This window comes from Solanum lycopersicum, chromosome 7 (assembly GCF_036512215.1).
Source record: "Solanum lycopersicum chromosome 7, SLM_r2.1".
Classification (NCBI taxonomy): Eukaryota; Viridiplantae; Streptophyta; class Magnoliopsida; order Solanales; family Solanaceae; genus Solanum; species Solanum lycopersicum.
Window position 1 is genome coordinate 8,921,856 of NC_090806.1, and position 20,112 is coordinate 8,941,967.

At 37.9% G+C, this 20,112-nt stretch overlaps 1 protein-coding gene across 1 annotated transcript; it reads right to left on the bottom strand.

Moving 5' to 3' along the window:
- Nucleotides 1-606: 606 nt before the first annotated feature.
- On the bottom strand, nucleotides 607-2,791 carry LOC138337283 (replication protein A 70 kDa DNA-binding subunit D-like). The gene is made up of 7 exons (XM_069287188.1): nucleotides 2,648-2,791; nucleotides 2,296-2,569; nucleotides 2,132-2,183; nucleotides 1,896-2,029; nucleotides 1,588-1,805; nucleotides 932-1,132; nucleotides 607-813 (listed from the first exon to the last, which is right to left on the bottom strand). The coding sequence occupies exons 1-7, from the start codon at nucleotides 2,789-2,791 to the stop codon at nucleotides 607-609; spliced, it is 1,230 nt and encodes a 409-aa protein (XP_069143289.1).
- Between the last annotated feature and the right edge of the window lie 17,321 nt (nucleotides 2,792-20,112).

Here is a 20,112-nt window from a genome sequence, read left to right on the forward strand (position 1 = left end):
ATGTCTGCGAAGATGGCTCTAGTTCTGTATCTGTTTAGTAAGTGTTTTGAGTTTTGTATGCAGGTTTATGGGCCTCGTATTGACGGCGAAAGTGAGTTATATTTCTTTGCTGGAATAGCAAATGCAATATCTTAATAGTCTGGCGGTGAAGAGCAGAATGCAGCAATTCAACATGAGATTTGGAGAGGTGCAAGGGCCATACAGAAAGCTGCTCATGCAACAACTTTGTATCTTTGTTTGACTTTTCCAAAAATGGTTTTGTAATTATTGCATTTTATTGTTCAACTATGCGGTAACGACTCCCAATGAAGTGTAATATGTTTGTGGGTGAGGATTTTCAAAATACCGTAAGTTGAGCGACTAATTGTGAACTTGATAAGTGTTACGTATAACTTGAGGAGCAAAATGTGTGTTGGGAGATGGAATATATAAACAACTCAACTTTGATAGTAATGTGCATTTAGTAATGAAAGATTATTTGACACTAAACTAAACCTAATCACCTACCATAACAAACATCAACTATATATAGCCACTGTTAAACAAAAAAAGTTGTCACTTTTTGATCAAACTAATAATGGTAAGGTCCCTAGGATAAAAATAACTCTACTTTGTCCTTTTTATGGTGTCATCATCACTCTCTTCACTGTCAGCTATAAATAAGTTCCTTCGCTTCTTGAACTTTGTTGAATAAACTCTTTGTTTGGAAATGAAAGTGTCTTCTTCATCAGAAAGTTCTTTAGAGTAGTCTGTGTTTAATCCTTCCGCATTGAAGTCTGTTTGTTCAGTGGAATCTTCCAATTTCTCTTTACCCTGTACAGTAAAAACCATTCCAATAATTAAGGAGGGTTTATGTTGAATGGATGGTATAGAAGATGACTGATTTACTATCAAGAGAGTTCGAATTTGACAAAAAAATCACACTGTATACCTTAACCCTTTTGTCTTTGTTTATGCAGTGCTGCAATTCTAATTCTTCATCAGGCACATAAACTTTTGTGACTGTATAGTTTTCCAGCCCTTCTTTCAATTTGAAACTGCTTAATTTGAGTTTGAAGACCAATTCCATCCCGCAAAGACTTTGAATCTGGGGTGGTATATTACTCTCTTTTTTGGACAAACGATTAACCAACTTGTGAGCAGAAGTATCAAGAAGTTTTTCAGCAACTCCATTAAACAGGACCAAAGTAGTGTTCTCCCACCATTGTCCTTGACGTTAATGTGGATTTTAAACCTGTGTGAGTATAAAACGTTAGTGTTCCTTCAAATATAAGGTGTGAATAGAATGTTTATTAGTTGCTTACCTAATCAATGGTAAGTCACATTGTTTGTTGCACTTCTGGCATGTGTAGACACCATTTGAGGATTCAACTTTCTTGTTGCAGAAGTTACATTAAATATAATACCAATCAAAGAAATTCTCTATTGCAGTGATCTGCGCGCGGAGTGTAACCACACATTCCTACCATATGAATAATGAAGATAGATACATTAAAACATATAAACATTGGTACACATATTAAAAAGAGGCAGTATGTTGATAAAAGGAAAGGTGATTTTTGTTTGAAGGGTTATTATGGTACTAACCTCTATGTCGGGACTCCATTCAGAATCTAATAATTCTGCAACAGTCATCCCGTTTTCAAACATAGCTTGTGCATTGGGAACGTTACTTGAGTTTCCACTCGCAATAGTTACAATATCAACTGACTTCTTTGAACATTTATGACGCAAGGCGGTGATGTTGTCCATTTTAAGATTGACATAAATTTTACTTGCAGCGGTGGTGGCAAAAGTTAGTTCGCCTATTATGAAATAAATAACAACTTAATTGTCATAACGGCATATACATGTCACTACTATAATGTTGCAGCATGTTCAGAATAAGTACATACCTCTGAATTCTTTGACTGTTGTAGCAGTGATAATGACATTGTAGGGTCCAAAGTCGTTGGGATATACATAGGGGTAAAATGATTCGCCATGGTCCTCCCACAAAGTTATCCTTGCTTTGATAGTCAGATCATCTCTAAAAGATAATTGTAATGTATTACACAGTGAATCAATATGAGTTTTGATGCTGCAATTTGGGGATGAATGAATATGAACGTAAATGAGTTAAGAAAGTTACGGATCGGTTAGAATGTGTATGTCGCGCTTCTGCCATTTTGAACCCACACTTTCTACATCACCAATTCCGCATAAGCATCCAACAACATCTACAAGTTAGGAGGGGAATTATTCATTGTATACGGTCCACACAGCGTCTAACATAAATGAAAGGAATAAATATACCTGACAGTAGAATGTTGTTGTTGATCCTTGAGCGAATAACTTCTGGTTGAATAAACTGAAAACCATTTTGAGGGATATGGACAACATCATCCTGTAGTTTTTGGATGGCAGTTTTCCGCAAAAATGTTATTTTAAAGTTCGACTGTACTGGTCTGTAGTCACTGGTTAATGCTGAAACTTTGAAGTTTCTAATAATGACTGCAAATCCTTCACTCAACTTATCACGAAACTTATTGATTTGGTTCTTCCATATTATTGCGTGCATCAAAGTTCCCTGAGAGAAGTCAATGTGGAAGACACTGCATAATAACGATATTAAAAATTAGAAGCGAAGGATGTGAATTATGCATACCTTTTCATCAATTAGTATCATGTCAAGGCTTATCATTTTTGGGCTGCGCTTGAAATTAATAAATTCCCACTGCCGACAGACTCGGACTCTAATCAGCCATTCATCGTGAGTAGCATCCAAATCAGAAAGAAGTGAATAGGCCATGTTTAGATTTCTTTGGTAGAAAGTAGAAGACTGTTTATATTTGTAGTCAGAAAGACAGAAAGAAGTGATAGAGAATGGGTGCTACGAAGGGTGTTAGCCATTTTATAAAGAGGTTGAAACCGTTGACGATGAGGCGTGTTGTTTCGGAGAAGGCAGAATGAATGGTTGTTTCCGGCGACAGGACACGTTGTGTGAAGAAAGAAAAACAAAAAGCAAAACGACAGATTGTTTGGGTTGAAGAGGCGGCTGGTGTGGGGGATCTTTTAAAAAAGGGTATTTTAGGGAATATTGTAAAGTGAAAGGGTTTTCTGGATGGGGAAGCTGCCACGTAGGCGACAATAAAATTTTCTATTATATATATATATATGATTAGAAACAAAAAAAAATTGAGTAACGGTGACAACAATTCTTAATTAAAAAAAGTGACAAGTTGACCAATTTTAAGTCAAAACTTCTACTAATTAAGTTTAAATGGTTTTGAAATGTAATTTTTAGAACTTGTTAAATTTTAATTAAATATAAAAACACTTCGACTGAAAATGATGATTTTCTTTTTCAAATATATTCAAATTGAGTCACATTTTTTGTCGCTTTATTTCAACATTTCACTTTTCAACTTCCTTCTCCCTCAAAAACCCACAACATCAACACAATGATCCACCATAAATTGACACAGTATTTGTGATAATTTAGATACTATTTTTAATTTTTGTTCTATATCAATATTGTAGTATATTTTCAAACAATAATCACCGAAAACGGATTATTGATGTAAACATAATGGCCATAACAAACAAATGAACCTCTTACACAAAACGATTAAACGCATGTTCAAAGTCATTGGAGAGATGTGCAATTTTGGGCGCAAATTAATGAGTCTACTACTAGGGAAAAATAATAATCATAATTTGGTTTGAGTTCTAGAATCTAAGGATTCGAGTGTCAATTGAAAAGAAAGATGTTGGGACAATTAGGGGATTTAGTGTGATACATCTTAGCTGTCACGACCCAAATCCGAGCCGCGACTGGCACCCACACTTACCCTACTATGTGAGCGAACCAACCAATCTAACCTTAACATTTCAATGTAATAACAACAAAAAGTAATGCGGAAGACTTAAACTCATTAATAAAAATCAATAATCAACTTCTATAACTAAAAAACTTATCATTATCCCCAGAATCTGGAAGTCATCACCACAAGAACATCTACAATCAAATGACTAAACTAAGAGTATTCTAAAAGCTAAAAATACATAAGAAGCTAGTCCGTGCCGGAGGTTCAAGGCATCAAGACGTGACGGAGGAGATCCAGTTCAAGCTAGAAGTGTTAGCTCACCCTGAAGATCCGGTGTGACGAAGACTGGCTTGAATTACTATTGAGTCGAAGATGACGGCACGTTTGCTGCATTCCACAATTAAACAAGAAGAAAACAATAAAAGTAGGGGTCAGTACAAGCACGGGTACTGAGTAGATATCATCGGCCAACTCAAAATAGGGAATAGTATGTATCAAGTATTATCATAAATCAACTATAAAACTCAACATGTAACAACAACAAGTACTATAATCATCAATAAGTACCATCAAATTCACACATGAGGACTCAAGCCCCAATACCATACTCATTTGGGAATCATGTTCGTTAGATTGAGTATATTAACATCTTTCGAGATTCATTATCTTTCCTCCTCTTGTGTCGGTTCGTGACACTCCGATCCCCTAATTCTATGTGTCGGAACGTGACACTCCGATCCCCTACATGTGTCGGAACGTGACACTCCTATCCCGTACATGTGTCGGAACGTGACACTCTGATCCCCTACATGTGTCGGAACGTGACACTCCGATCCACTAATATCATTCTGTAAATCATCAAGCCTACTCTATACCAAGGCATCCTCAATCCCATTACTTTAATTTATCAGGCCTTCTTCTATACCAAGGCATCATCATTAATAATGTATATTAAAGTTTCTTTTCAAGATTTGGGATTCAATATTTTTGATCATGTTTATCTTATCACAATCACATAATCATATTCATGCAAACATACAATTAAGCATATAGTAGGGTTTACAATACTACCAATACATATCATTCTCTATTAAGAGTTTACTATGAAAGCATGAAAACCATAACCTACCTCCACCGAAGATTAGAAATCAAGCAAGCAAGTTCCCAAAGCTTTGTTCTTCTTCTCGTTTCTCCTCTTTCCCGTTTGTTTCTCCCTCTCTTTCTGTTCTTTTCTTCTTTTTCTTATTCAACCCTCTTTCTTTTACCCTAATTAGTATATAATTAAGAATAAAAGGTGGCAATAATACGCCGCTAATTAACTTAGGGTTACCTCTTTTAACCCTCAAGAATTTGAGTTATTAATATAAACCCACGAAGTCTATAATTAAGGAAAGAATAGTCCAAAAACGTCCCTTAAAACTTCACCAGAAATCTGACTCTGCCTGGGATTTGCGCAACCTGTGACGGGCCGTCGTGCCTGCGACGGTCCGTCCTGCAGGTCGTCGCAGAGTTTAGAGACCCAAATTTCCACCAAGGGTCTGTGACGGTCCGTCACACCTGTGACGGTCCGTCCTGCCATTCCGTCACAAAGTTCAGAGAGTTGATTTTCAGTACCCAATTTCAGATTTTCTAAGTATTTTGGGACGAGACCCCATCGACGGTCCGTCGTGCCCATGACGTTCCATCGTGGGGTCCGTCGCTTCTGCCAGTTTTTCCAGAATTGAAGTCTGTTTCTCAAAACGACTAAACGGGTCGTTACATTAGATACCAATTTACCCATCGTTCGTCCCCGAACGATCAAAAGAAGGAAAACAAGGGCGAAAAGGAGTACCTGAATTTGTAAACAGATGTGGGTATCTTTCTTGCATATCTGCCTCCTTCTCCCAAGTGGCTTCTTCAACCGGTCGATTCTTCCATTACACCTTGATGGATGCAATCTCTCTTGACCTCAACTTGCGAACTTCTCTATCTAAAATAGCAACAGGCTCCTCCTCATAAGACAAGTTCTCATCAAGTAAAACTGAATCCCAACGGATAATGTAATTTCCATCCCCATGATATCTTTTCAACATCGACACATGGAATACCGGATGTACTCCGGACAGCCCTGGGGGCAAGGCTAACTCATAAGCCACTTCCCCCACTCGCTTAAGTACTTTAAATGGTCCAATGTACCTTGGACTTAGTTTACCCCTTTTACCAAACCGCATCACCCCTTTCATGGGTGAAATTTTCAACAAGACTTGTTCGCCTTCCATGAACTCTAAGTCTCTAACCTTTCGATCTGCATATTCCTTTTGTGTACTTTGCACCGCTAGAAGCTTTTCTTGAATAGACCTCACTTTTTCCATCGAATCCCTCAAGAGATCAGTACCCCAAGGTCTGACCTCGAACGCATCAAACCAACCAATGGGAGACCTACATCTCCTACCATACAATGCTTCAAATGGGGCCATATCAATGCTTGAGTGATAGCTATTATTGTATGAAAACTCCGCTAAGGGTAAGAAGCTATCCCAATGACCACCAAACTCTATCACACATGCACGAAGCATATCCTCCAACACTTGAATCGTCCTTTCAGACTGGCCATCGGTCTGAGGATGGAAAGCAGTACTAAGGTCCAACTTAGTACCCAATTCCGCATGCAATGTTTTCCAAAACTTAGAAGTAAACTGCGTACCTCTATCTGATATGATGGATAGTGGAACCCCATGCAATCGCACCACTTCCGAGATGTAAAGTTTGGCTAATTTTTCTGCATTATAAGTCACCTTGACCGGAATGAAATGAGCAGATTTAGTTAACCTATCAACAATCACCCAAATGAAGTCATACTTACCCATTGTCTTCGGAAGACCAACCACAAAATCCATTGCAATTCTTTCCCACTTCCATTCTGGAATGGGCATTCTCTGAAGCGTTCCTCCGGGCCTTTGGTGTTCATACTTTACTTGTTGACAGTTTGGACATTTGGCAATAAAATCCACAATGTCACGCTTCATTCTACTCCACCAAAAGTGTTGCTTTAGGTCACGATACATCTTGGTTGCGCCCGGATGTATAGAATACCTTGAACTATGAGCCTCTGTCAGAATAGTGTTGATCAAATCATCGACGCGGGGGGGTACGCATACCCTTCCCTTGATTCTCAAAACACCTTCCTCATCGATTTGTGCTTCCTTAGCCTCCCCTCGCAATACTTTATCTTGAATTCTTCTTAGTTTCTCATCATCAAACTGTTTTCCCTTAATTTTGTCAAGAAAGGAAGATCTTGACTCCACAGAAGCCAACAATCCTCCCTTCTCATTTACTTCTAATCTCATCAAGTCATTAGCTAGAGTCTGAACCTCTCTAGCTAATGGGCGTCTAGAGGCTTGCAAGTGAGCTAGACTTCCCATGCTTCCCGCTTTTCTACTTAAAGCATCCGCCACAACATTCGCCTTCCCCGGATGATACAAAATGGTGATGTCGTAGTCCTTCAGTAGTTCCATCCATCTTCTCTGTCTCAAGTTCAAATCTTTCTGAGTAAAGACATACTGAAGGCTACGATGATCCGTGTAGACCTCACACTTAACCCCATATAAATAGTGTCTCCATTGCTTTAATGCAAACACTACCGCAGCCAATTCCAAATCATGAGTTGGGTAGTTACGTTCATGCATTTTTAATTGCCTCGAAGCATAAGCAATCACACTCTTCTCTTGCATTAGTACTGCACCCAAACCCGAATAGGATGCATCACAACAAACAATGAAGTTCTTACCCTCTACTGGTAAGGTAAGGATAGGTGCGGTAGTCAACAAAGTCTTGAGCTTCTGAAAGCTTTCCTCACATTCGTCCGACCATACAAATGGAACATTCTGCTTAGTCAAGTTCTTCAATTGGGAAGCAATAGAAGAGAATCCCTTGACAAATCGACGGTAGTAACTAGCTAACCCAACAAAGCTCCTTATTTCTGACACATTAGTGGGTCTTACCCAATTCTTTACTGTCTCAATCTTAGAAGGATCCACCATCACTCCATCCTTAGAAACCACGTGCCCCAAGAAGGACACCGCATCTAGCCAAAACTCACACTTAGAGAACTTGGCATAAAGCTTTTTCTCCCTCAGCATTTCCAATACCATTCTCAAATGCTCTTCATGTTCCTTCTTGCTCTTTGAGTATACTAATATATCATCAATAAATACGATCACGAAGAGGTCCAAATATGGCTTAAAAATCCCGTTCATCAAGCTCATGAACGCAGCAGGGGCATTCGTAAGACCAAAGGACATCACTACAAATTCATAATGCCCATACCTCGTTCGAAAAGTAGTCTTTGGCACATCCGTTGCCCGTATTTTCAATTGATGATACCCGGATCTCAAGTCAATCTTAGAGAAGAGACAAGCACCTTGTAACTGATCGAACAAATCATCAATGCGGGGAAGAGGATACTTGTTCTTTATGGTTACCTTGTTTAGTTGTCTGTAGTCTATACACATTCGAAAACTCCCATCCTTCTTCTTTACAAACAAAACCGGAGCACCCCAAGGAGATGCACTTGGTCTAATGAAGCCTTTGTTCAATAACTCTTGAAGTTGTACTTTTAACTCTCTTAACTCCGCGGGAGCCATTCTATAAGGGGGTATAGAAATGGGGCGAGTACCGGGTTCAAGATCAATACAGAAGTCAATATCCCTATCCGGTGGCATACCAGGAAGATCTGCAGGGAACACATCCAGAAACTCACGAACTACTGAAACCGACTCAATCGTAGGTACCTGGGTAGTGTCATCCCTGAGATGTGCCAAGAAAGCTAAACACCCTTTACTAATCATTTTCCTAGCACAAAGAAAGGAGATGATGCGGACCGGATTGGGAGTGTAGTCACCCTCCCACACTAACGGATCTGTCCCAGGCTTGGCTAACGTCACCGTTTTAGCATTACAATCCAAGATTGCAAAATTTGGAGAAAGCCAAGTCATACCCAGAATTACATCAAAATCATCCATTTCCAAGATAACCAAATCTACATAAGTGTTGCTCCCCACAAAGTTCACCAAACAAGACCTATATACCTTTTCAACTACCACAGACTCACCCACCGGAGTAGAAACGCGAATAGGCATATCAAGAAATTCACAATGTAAATTTAGACCATTAGCAAATGAGTAAGATACATAAGAAAATGTGGATCCAGGATCAAACAATACAGAAGCCATGTAATCACAAACCAGAAGATTACCTGTGATGACAACATCAGATGTGTCCGCTTCAGACCGCCCAAGGAAAGCGTAACAATGGGCCCTATCGTTCGTCTGTCCGTTGCCCCTACCATGTTGTGATGTAGTGGCTCCAGTTTGCCCATCACCTCGGCCGTTCTGGTGACCACCATTACCTCGACCACCACGTCCTCCAGAGTAACGGCCTCTACCATGAACACCTCTACCTCTAGCTATTGGGGGTCTATAACTTTGTCTGGGACAATTTTTCCTAATATGTCCAATCTCCCCACATCCATAACATTCTCTGGAGTCAATCCTAGGCCCCTCGGAGAAGTGTTGACCAGTCTGAGGTGGTCCCCCAACTACAGTCTGTAGTGAAGACTGAATTGGTCGGACTGAGTAACTTCCCGAACACTGTCCTGTAGTGTAAGAACCATTAAACTCACCTCCCTTTCGAGGCTTTTTTGATGTCGATGTTGGGGTGAAGTCGTCTAGCTTCACTCCTTCCACTTCTATCACAAAGTCTACCACTTCTTGGAAGGATTTTGCCGTTTCCGCTACCTGTAAGGCCGAAATCCGCAATTCTGACCTCAACCCCTTCACAAACCGGCAAATCCGCTCTTGAGGACTGAAATAGAGTTGAGTGGCATATCTGGATAGTGCACGGAACTTAGCCTCATAAGCATTAACCGACATCCTACCTTGCTCTAGGCTCAGGAACTCATCCCTTTTCCTATCCCTCAAAGTCCGGGGGATATACTTCTCCATAAACAAGCTAGAGAACGAGGCCCAAGTCATAGGTGGTGCCTCTATTGGTTGACACTCAATATGTGACCGCCACCACATTTTGGCGTTCCCTTGAAACTGATAACTCACGAACTCAACACCAAACCGTTCGACTATACCCATCTTGTGTAGTAGCTCGTGACAGTCAACCAGAAAATCATAAGCATCCTCCGATTCAGCACCCTTGAAGATCGGAGGTTTCAATTTCAAGAACTTACTGAAAAGTTCATGCTGATCACTTGTCATTATAGGCCCAGTAGTCAGACGTGGAAACGTGCCTATTTCCAATGGAACATCCATGCGGGGAGCCATAGTAGTCGCATGTTGTACCTCCGGAGCCTGAGGTGCTGGCGCAGAGAACACTGGGGGTGTCTGGCCCTGATCAGATAACCCACTGAGATAGGCGAGAACCTGATTGATCATCTCTGGGGTAGGTTGGGGTGGCAATTCCTCACTTTGCACTTGTTCAGTTTCCCCATCCTCCCTTTCTCTCATTACTTCCTCAGTCGGTGGAGGAGTCACTGCCCTAGTATCAGATGGGCTAGGTGCTCGTCCTCTTCCTCTAGAGGACGTCCTCCCACGACCTCTACCACAGCCCCTTGCCGCTGTTCTTCCTCGAGCCACAGCCCCAGTGGCTGGCTCAGTTGTTTCTTGTCTGGCCGATGTTGGTGTTGGCGTAGTCGTTGCTCTAGTTATAACCATCTGCGAAAGAGAGTGAAGATGGTCAGATACCAATTCGTATCGCCTAGATACCAATTGGACTCAAGTAGTAGCATGAAAGAAAGAATGAAAGAGTGAAATTTTTCCTAAAGTCTTATAGCCTCTCAAGGAAAAGTAAAGGCGTCCCCCTACCGTTCCTTAAGACTCTACTAGACCTGTTCTTGTGTGATGAGACCAACGAACCTAATGCTCTGATACCAAGTTTGTCACGACCCAAATCCGAGCCGCGACTGGCACCCACACTTACCCTCCTATGTGAGCGAACCAACCAATCTAACCTTAACATTTCAATGTAATAACAACAAAAAGTAATGCGGAAGACTTAAACTCATTAATAAAAATCAATAATCAACTTCTATAACTCAAAAACTTATCATTATCCCCAGAATATGGAAGTCATCACCACAAGAACATCTACAATCAAATGACTAAACTAAGAGTATTCTAAAAGCTAAAAATACATAAGAAGCTAGTCCGTGCCGGAGGTTCAAGGCATCAAGATGTGACGGAGGACATCCAGTTCAAGCTAGAAGTGTTAGCTCACCCTGAAGATCCGGTGTGACGAAGACTGGCTTGAATTACTGTTGAGTCGAAGATAACGGCACGTTTGCTGGATTCCACAATTAAACAAGAAGAAAACAATAAAAGTAGGGGTCAGTACAAACACGGGTACTGAGTAGATATCATCGGCCAACTCAAAATAGGGAACAGTATATATCAAGTATTATCATAAATCAACTATAAAACTCAACATGTAACAACAAGTACTATAATCATCAATAATTACCATCAAATTCACACATGAGGACTCAAGCCCCAATACCATACTCATTTAGGAATCATGTTCGTTAGATTGAGTATATTAACATCTTTCAAGATTAATTATCTTTCCTCCTCTTGTGTCGGTTCGTGACACTCCGATCCCCTAATTCTATGTGTCGGTTCGTGACACTCCGATCCCCTACATGTGTCAGAACGTGACACTTCGATCCCGTACATGTGTCGGAACGTGACACTCCGATCCCGTACATGTGTCGGAACGTGACACTCCGATCCCCTACATGTGTCGGAACGTGACACTCCGATCCACTAATATCATTCTGTAAATCATCAAGCCTTCTCTATACCAAGGCATCCTCAATCCCATTACTTTAATTCATCAGGCCTTCTTCTATACCAAGGCATCATCATTAATAATGTATATTAAAGTTTCTTTTCAAGATTTGGGATTCAATATTTTTGATCATGCTTATCTTATCACAATCACATAATCATATTCATGCAAACATACAATTAAGCATATAGTAGGGTTTACAATACTACCAATACATATCATTCTCTATTAAGAGTTTACTATGAAAGCATGAAAACCATAACCTACCCCACCGAAGATTAGAAATCAAGCAAGCAAGTTCCCAAAGCTTTGTTCTTCTTCTCGTTTCTCCTCTTTCCCGTTTGTTTCTCCCTCTCTTTCTGTTCTTTTCTTCTTTTTCTTATTCAACCCTCTTTATTTTACCCTAATTAGTATATAATTAAGAATAAAAGGTGGCAATAATACGCCGCTAATTAACTTAGGGTTACCTCTTTTAACCCTCAAGAATTTGAGTTATTAATATAAACCCACGAAGTCTATAATTAAGGAAAGAATAGTCCAAAAACGTCCCTTAAAACTTCACCAGAAATCCGACTCTGCCTGGGATTTGCGCAACCTGTGACGGGCCGTCGTGCCTGCGACGGTCCGTCCTGCAGGTCGTCGCAGAGTTTAGAGACCCAAATTTCCACCAAGGGTCTGTGACGGTCCGTCACACCTGTGACGGTCCGTCCTGCCATTCCGTCACAAAGTTCAGAGAGTTGATTTTCAGTACCCAATTTCAGATTTTCTAAGTATTTTGGGACGAGACCCCATCGACGGTCCGTCGTGCCCATGACGTTCCGTCGTGGGGTCCGTCGCTTCTGCCAGTTTTTCCAGAATTGAAGTCTGTTGCTCAAAATGACTAAACGGGTCGTTACATTAGCAAATAAAGGTTCGGAAGTTTATAGATTATTCTAGAGCTTGCAAAAAGTATTAAATCAAAAAATTGGCTCGATTGACGATAAAATTTCTAGCATAATAGTAATATCTCCCTCAAAAATCTTAGAATATCTTTTTTATTATGGTTCATGGAGTTCATGATTAACTAAGTATGATTCAGCGAGATGAGTTTATTTATAAGTTAAACACATATGACTACATGGAGAGACATGTATTTGAGGAATTAGATATTGATTTGGAGGCAAACAAATAACAATAACCAATTTTCAAATAACATTATTCCCTTATTCAAATAACATTATATCTATCACTCTCTCGTGGATTAAAGCATCGAATGCGAATGTACCACATAATGATGGAGCACACTATATATGAAAGTCCATTCATTCCACAAGACAAACCCCCAAAAACTAGCTAGCTTTCTTTTTGTTCAAACTAACTGACAACCATGAACACCAAAAGCTTTGAGATTTTCAAGTGATATTGCAAAGAATAAAGCATTTCTCATTTCACGGGGATTTTGAACCCTTCCAATGGTGATTATGATCAAAATTCTTTCAAGATTGCCAACCAATTCTATTTTATGTTGTAAAACTGTCTCTAGAATTAGGTAAATTTTTTAAACTTTCGATAATTTATTTGTTAACATATGATAAATGTTAACAAGCAAAGGGTCGGAAGTTAAAAGATAAAATCAAAGTTAGGAAAAATGCATAAGTAGCCCCTCAACCTATGCTGAAATCTCAAAGACACACTTATACTATACTAATGTCCTATTACCCCCCCCCCCCGAACTTATTTTATTAATAATTTTCTACCCTTTTCGGCCTACGTAACACTAGTTTGACAAAAAAAATGTAAATACACGCTGGGCTCACAAGATAGTTTTACATAGGACGAAAAGGGGTAGAAAAATATTTATAAAATAAGTTTAAGGGTTAATAGGACCTTAGTATAATATAAGTGTGTCTCTGGGATTTCGGGCATAGGTTGAGGGGTTAGTTGTGCGTTATCCCCCAAAGTTACAAACAATCTTAAAGAAAAAATGGACTTATTCACAATCATGAAAGAATTTCGACCATAATCACCATTGGAAGGTTCATAATCCTTGTGACATGAGAGATGCTTAATCCTTTGCAACGTCCCTTGAAAATCTCAAAGCCTTTTTCGTCCATAGCTGCTAGTTAGTTTGAGAGAAAACGAAGCTCGGTAGTTTTTGGGGTTTTGGTCTTATGGAATTATTGGACTTTCATATATAGTGTGCTCCAAGATTGTGAAAATTTATTTAAAGCTAAAATGACAATAGGGGCTACTCTGATCCACAAGTAACTAGGCATATTCATTAATAAATGTAATTATTGAAGTCTAACTAGCCGTTAGATAATATTAATTTTTTTCTATTATTATTTCTTACACCTACTTAATATTTAGTAATTAATGAAAGTCTAACTAGTCGTTTGCTAGCCGTTGGAGTGAACCTATATATAATGTAAATGAAGATGTACTTATGAAATACACAGCCAAAAGAGGATTGTTTATGTAAACTACTAAATGACTATTCAACAAACAAATGAACCCATTGTGTGAACCAATTAAATGCATTGTCGATTCCACCGTGGGAAGGTTCTAATAAGGCCTCAACCCGATGACTCTGTTACTTGAGCAAGAATAATAATCATAATTTACTTTAAGTTCTAGAAGCCAAGGGTTGGAATGACTATTTGAAACCATAATTAGGGAAAAGTAGGTAATGTTGTGTGATATATGTTAAAAAATAAAGGGTCGGAAATTAAGAGATGATACTAATGTTTCCAAACAGCCTTACATCGAAAAAATAGCTTGATTGACGATCATGAAAAAATTTCCACCATAATCGAATCTGGAAGGTCCATAAATGTCTCATTGGATATTCTCTTCCTTTGTGATCTCCCTTGAAATGCTTAGAGATTTTGGGTTTTTGGTTCTTGGCGATCATAGTTAATTAATTATGATTCAATAAGATGAGTGTATTTACAAACAAAACATATATCACAACTTTGAGAGACGTGTTTTGAGAAATCAAATGTTGATTACAGACAATCAAATTGCAATAAGACTTATTTTAAGGGTCATTCATTATAGTATATTATTCAATTCGATATACTCTAAAATTAAGACATGACTAGAACCTGAGTGTACCACGTCATGATGATTAAGGACCTTCCAAGGACGATAATTGTGGAAATTCATTCAATATAGTTAATCCAATCCATTTTCTATTGTAAAACTATTTGTGAACTTAGGTATAATAATTTAACTTGATACCCTTTATTTGTTAGCATATATGTAATAACTTTTCAAGTTATTTCCGTTGTTTTCCAGCGTATTCAGCGATAAGAGCTTTTTTATAGTGACCCCAAGTCATTTATGACTTGCACAGACTAATGGTCCGGTCATCAGACAGTTCATTTTAATCTTATGATGCAAGTTTTCCTATTTTTATTTTATAAAGTTTGAATGGTTGACTCTAGTCAAGATTTTATGAGAACGACCTCGGAATGCAATTTCAATGGTTCTATTAGCTTTATAATGTCAAGTTTAGTCTGGAGAAACGACATAAAGTCACCCCTAAAGTTGTTCTGAATTTCATAAAGACACCTTAACTTAGAGGGCGTCCTATTACCCCATAAAAGTATCAAATATCTTTGTCAAAAAACCATTGTGACCCATTTTCTCTATCACAAACAGACGCGTGGTGCTCACTTTTTTTATTAATTTAATTAAAATTAAATTCTACAAACCCGACTAAACCAAATCGTTTCAATAAAAAAAAAACTCTTGTTCTCCATTGTTCATTTCATAGTTTCTCTCATTATTTTCTTCATTCATAGGCATTGTTGAAGATCATCTCCAACAATTTTGATGTTTGTTGGTCAAAATTCTAATAGAATTAGTGGAGTAAACAATGAATTGAAGATTAACAAGTTAGAATAGTAACAATAGCAAATCACTTCAGCTGCAAACTAAAACCCTCATCAGCATGTAAATCAGAAAAGTTGCTTGTGGTTTTAATGACGAAGAATAATTCATTGAAATCAATAGTAGTGGTTTTCGCATCTATGCCTTTTGAGTGACTAAAGATTGAGCTTATTTTCAAACCATGGCTTGATATAACCCAAGCTTTCATGGACAAGTCCCGAAAACATCTTGCGACCCCGACGATGACGCTGCCGATAAAAGTTCAAAAGTTGGCAAGTTCCAGATCGATGTTGATTCTCCCTAAAAAACAACTAATTAGAATTTTGTTTGATTTTTGGGTTCTCAAAGCTAAATGAAATTAAGAAGAAATGAAACTTCGTAGAACTTTAAACTAGATTTTTCGATTGGAAATTAAACTGATTCTTACCTAATTGAGTTGATTTCATCAGTGCATCATAGAGTACATGTGACTCTTTTGTTGAGGAAGATGATGAATTGAAATGGAATAAATAATTAATAAAGAAAATAACTTAGATGTGGCAGCTTTTAATTGTTTTTGGCATTAAAAACAGATCTTCACGCGCACCATGTGCGTGTTCTCAAAAATAATGAGAAAATGGGTCAAAATGGTCCTTTTACAAAAATATTCAATACTTTTGTAGGGTAATAGGACGTCTTCAAAGCTAAGGTGTCTTTTTGAAAATTTGTACCAGCTTCAGTGGTGATTTTATGGCTTTTCTTTTTAGTCTGCAAGGACTTTTAGTGTGGGCTATGAGGCTTCCAGGTTTATTTCAAGCTATCTTTTAGATTTTTGCTTAAAATAGAGCTTAGGTGTAGGACCCACTTTTTGTTAAGACGGCCTTCTTTAAAAGTTTTCACATTTCCATTGAGTCCAAAATATTGATTTTTGTGAGGTTGACATATTTTATTTCCATGCATTAGTTTTCAAACCAATCTCGAGAACCCAAACAGAGTTTATTGGGACTTAGCTCATTTAGCTGGAGCACTATGTTGGTGCAGCTGCTCATGTGGCTATGGCACTGCTTAATTTATAGCCGCTTTAACGGAAAAGGTACCACTTAAGCAAGGCCTACCAATTAAGGGCATGTCGCTTTAGCGGAGCTGGATTAGCTTAGGCGGTCACCACTTAACCTGTCAGGGATGCTCTTTAACATGCTTCTAGTGTGAGCCTTTCCTCTTTAGTGCTAGGGGTGCCACGTCAATTGTCATTATTTGTAGTTAAATCTCAAAATCAGTTTATTTTTCAACATTGTAAATTCAATATCTTGATCTGTAGAGCTTCGTTTGAGCTCTTTTTTGGTGCATATTGTTGGGAATTTCTAGAGCTTTGCACTTGGGTCATTGAGATTGAGTTAAGGGGATCATAGATAAGGTAAATCTTGTCCCCTAAACCTTTCTTTGGCCTTATATGGTGATTTTTTAGTTCTGATCTTGTGGGACTATTTTGTTTGGGGTTTGAGTGAATTATGCTCAACTTTTGGACACAAGTTACTTGAGATATTCAAGACCTAGTAGTATGTTTAATTTTGTAATATCATTAACAAGTCAAGCATGCCTATTTTTTTTACCTGATTTGAGCCTGAGTTATGCTTTACCAATATGGGTATCATTGTTCTCATAGTAACATGTACTTTATGGTGTTAATAGTATCAAGGAATTTGGAGGACATAGAGATGATATATTAAACTTGTGGATGATTCGAGATTGCAGTTCAACTTTAAGGTAGGGTACAAATCCACTTTGTTTTAGATTTCGCTCCATGAGATAATGATTAGTATCGATTGCATATGGATTAGGATTATATCTAATGGGTTTTGAATTACTTCCTTATCCCATTTTGATCATTCTCATAAGAGCCTTAGACTAGTTTAGTATTGCGAAATCCTTAGATTAGGTCGGTAAGTCCTTGTTATGACTTAGTTTAGTGTTTTCATCCTCTTTAGAGTTGATTTTTGAAGCGATAGAATATTTTGTGATCAAAGTTCCTTAGAACGTGTGTTTAGTGACATATAATTAGTTTGGTTGCGTTGTATAGAAATTGTTATAGTTTGGTACCCTCCATTACTGCAGGGAACCTTAGTTCCTTTTTTTCAGCTCTATGTTGTCATTAGTTGTGCTTTGGTGTCACTTGATTACTACTTTCAGGTTAAGGCTGTGATTTTTTAGTTACCCTTTTTTGTTGTTAGATTTTATATAAATTTCTTCATTTCCTGAGTTATGGTAATCATGTTTGGGTATCATTGTTGGTACATTGTTGGACCCAAGGCCTTGGTCGAGGACCAACTGTATTTTAGGTTAGTTATGTATGCTCTATGAGCAAGGTAGTATTGGTAATATACATAGGTTGTTTACCTAGTATTTATTTTGATGCTAATGATGACATGCATTACGTTCATATTTATTTTCTCATGTTTTGTAGTATTATCCTTGTAAAAGCATTAAATTTCACTACTATTTTCGAGAAAGTGTAATGTTACACTTTACTTTTTAAAACTAGTTTTGATAGGACTCATACCATCTTTGCCACTTTGATTAATATGCTTTTGAGATAAAAGAGGCATCGAGGATGTGCTCATTTTTTACTTGATCGGTCAAGAACAATGCTGACACTTTCTATGCTAATTTAGTTAAATACATCTTCGGTACCATGACAGTGCAGATCCGGTTCTGTGATTGATATATTATGGAGGTCTTTGATAGGCACCAGGCAGTGTATATGGACTTTCTAAGCCACGTTTGGGTCCCTACGTCCATGTGAACCACCGAACATGAAGGAGGGGTTTACACTTGGGTCCAACCTAGTGTGTCGGGGGTTAGGAGTTATGTATATATACTTGGCTACATGTCACTTGGAACCTATGGTATGATAAATTTCTTTGCATACTAACATTTAAAAGTATCATTTATCACCAGCATCATTAGTTGTTGTTTGCATGTGCCAGTCATATAAGGTGTATGTTGGGTTATGCTTGTTGTTGTGTACCTTCTAGGATTATAGGGTCTAGTTAGGTTATTGTTTTATTACAATTGGGTTTGTGTAAACGGATGTTGGGTCTATGGAGTGGCCTTTTTGTTGTTATGGTGTGTAGTGGTGGTTACTATTAGTATATCTTCGGTTTGAGTTCCATGAAAAATGTTGTTGTGATTAGGTTGTAGGGCTAGTGTAACATCTCAGAAATTGGAAAGTCAGATTGGAAAGGAAAAGTTCAAATCGGAAAGTCAGATTGGAAAGGAAAAGTTCAAATCGGAAAGTCAGATTGGAAAGGAAAAGTTAAGTTTTTGGAACAGATGCAGTGATCTACTACTTCATTTGAATTTTGTCAATGTCAAGTCTATGGTGTTTGACCTACATATGAGCAGGACAATTTGTAGGGAGGTGTACGAGCAATAGGAAGTGCACGTAAAAGTGATTCAGAGAATTTATTTGAGACCACAATTCTATGAAGGGAGTCAACAAATGTCCTATGATCTAACATCTGAGATGGTATGCGCAGAATTGATCTAAACTTAGTAAAATTTTGAGTTTGAACTTGGGTTCCATGAGTTGACTCTTTGAACTGTAGAATGGTCAAGGGACCATGAGAAGGTCTCGTGGATTTGATTAGAAAATGTATTTTTCTAGTTTCTTATCGAGTCACTTATGTTGATCAGAAAAGAATCATTTTTCAAGCCAAAATATGAAATGGGACAACATTTTTGAAATATATAAAAATGCTCATCTTTGAGCGAAAGACTTTTTTCAAAACGAAAGAACACAAATGACCAATTTTGCCATTTTAAGTTAGTTTTTATTTAATTTGGTTTGTCGCTTGTTTCAACATGATAAGTTCAAATTCTTTTCTTATTGGTTTTTGTTTGGTTGGTTGTTGAAATAGACAACAACTGTAGTTTAAAAGTTCTATTTTTTTAAAAAAATATTTAACTGTCATATTTCAAAATCTTAGGTCATGATGACATCTACTAACATCCCACAAGTTGGTAAGTAAAACCCATAGTTCAGAACCAGAATCAATGGACTATCACACAGAAGGGCAGAATGAAGAACATAAGGAAACAAATATTAAAATAAAAGAAATAGAGATAATTGTTATATACATAAAACACCCCGAGACTTGGAATATCAATAGGTAGTTGAGATACTAATCAAAAGAGCAGTACAACGTAACTACAAATATGCATAACCGTCTTTGGATACAAATTTAAGACTAGTCTAATCAAAACAGAAGGAGATGGATAACTATGCAAGTTAGGAGCTCACCCTAATTTTACGACCCATAACTACTTCACACGAGGAACACTTCATTATAAAAAACTCGTATTATAATCTACAGGGTTTAGAAGTGTCGTATGAGTACCAACAAGTGGTAATCATTAGGCATAGGTTTACTGAGCTCCAAATACAAAGCAAATATACATAGTAAGTAAAGATGTAATATACAGTAGAAGTGTAACGACCAGTGAAATGAATAAGTGAAACTAGAGCCTACGACCTTGTTTTGAGTTTGTGATGAAGGTTCATGTTGTGTAATGTTGTTAGGATGTAATAATTTTAGTGAGTCAACATCAAGGTACG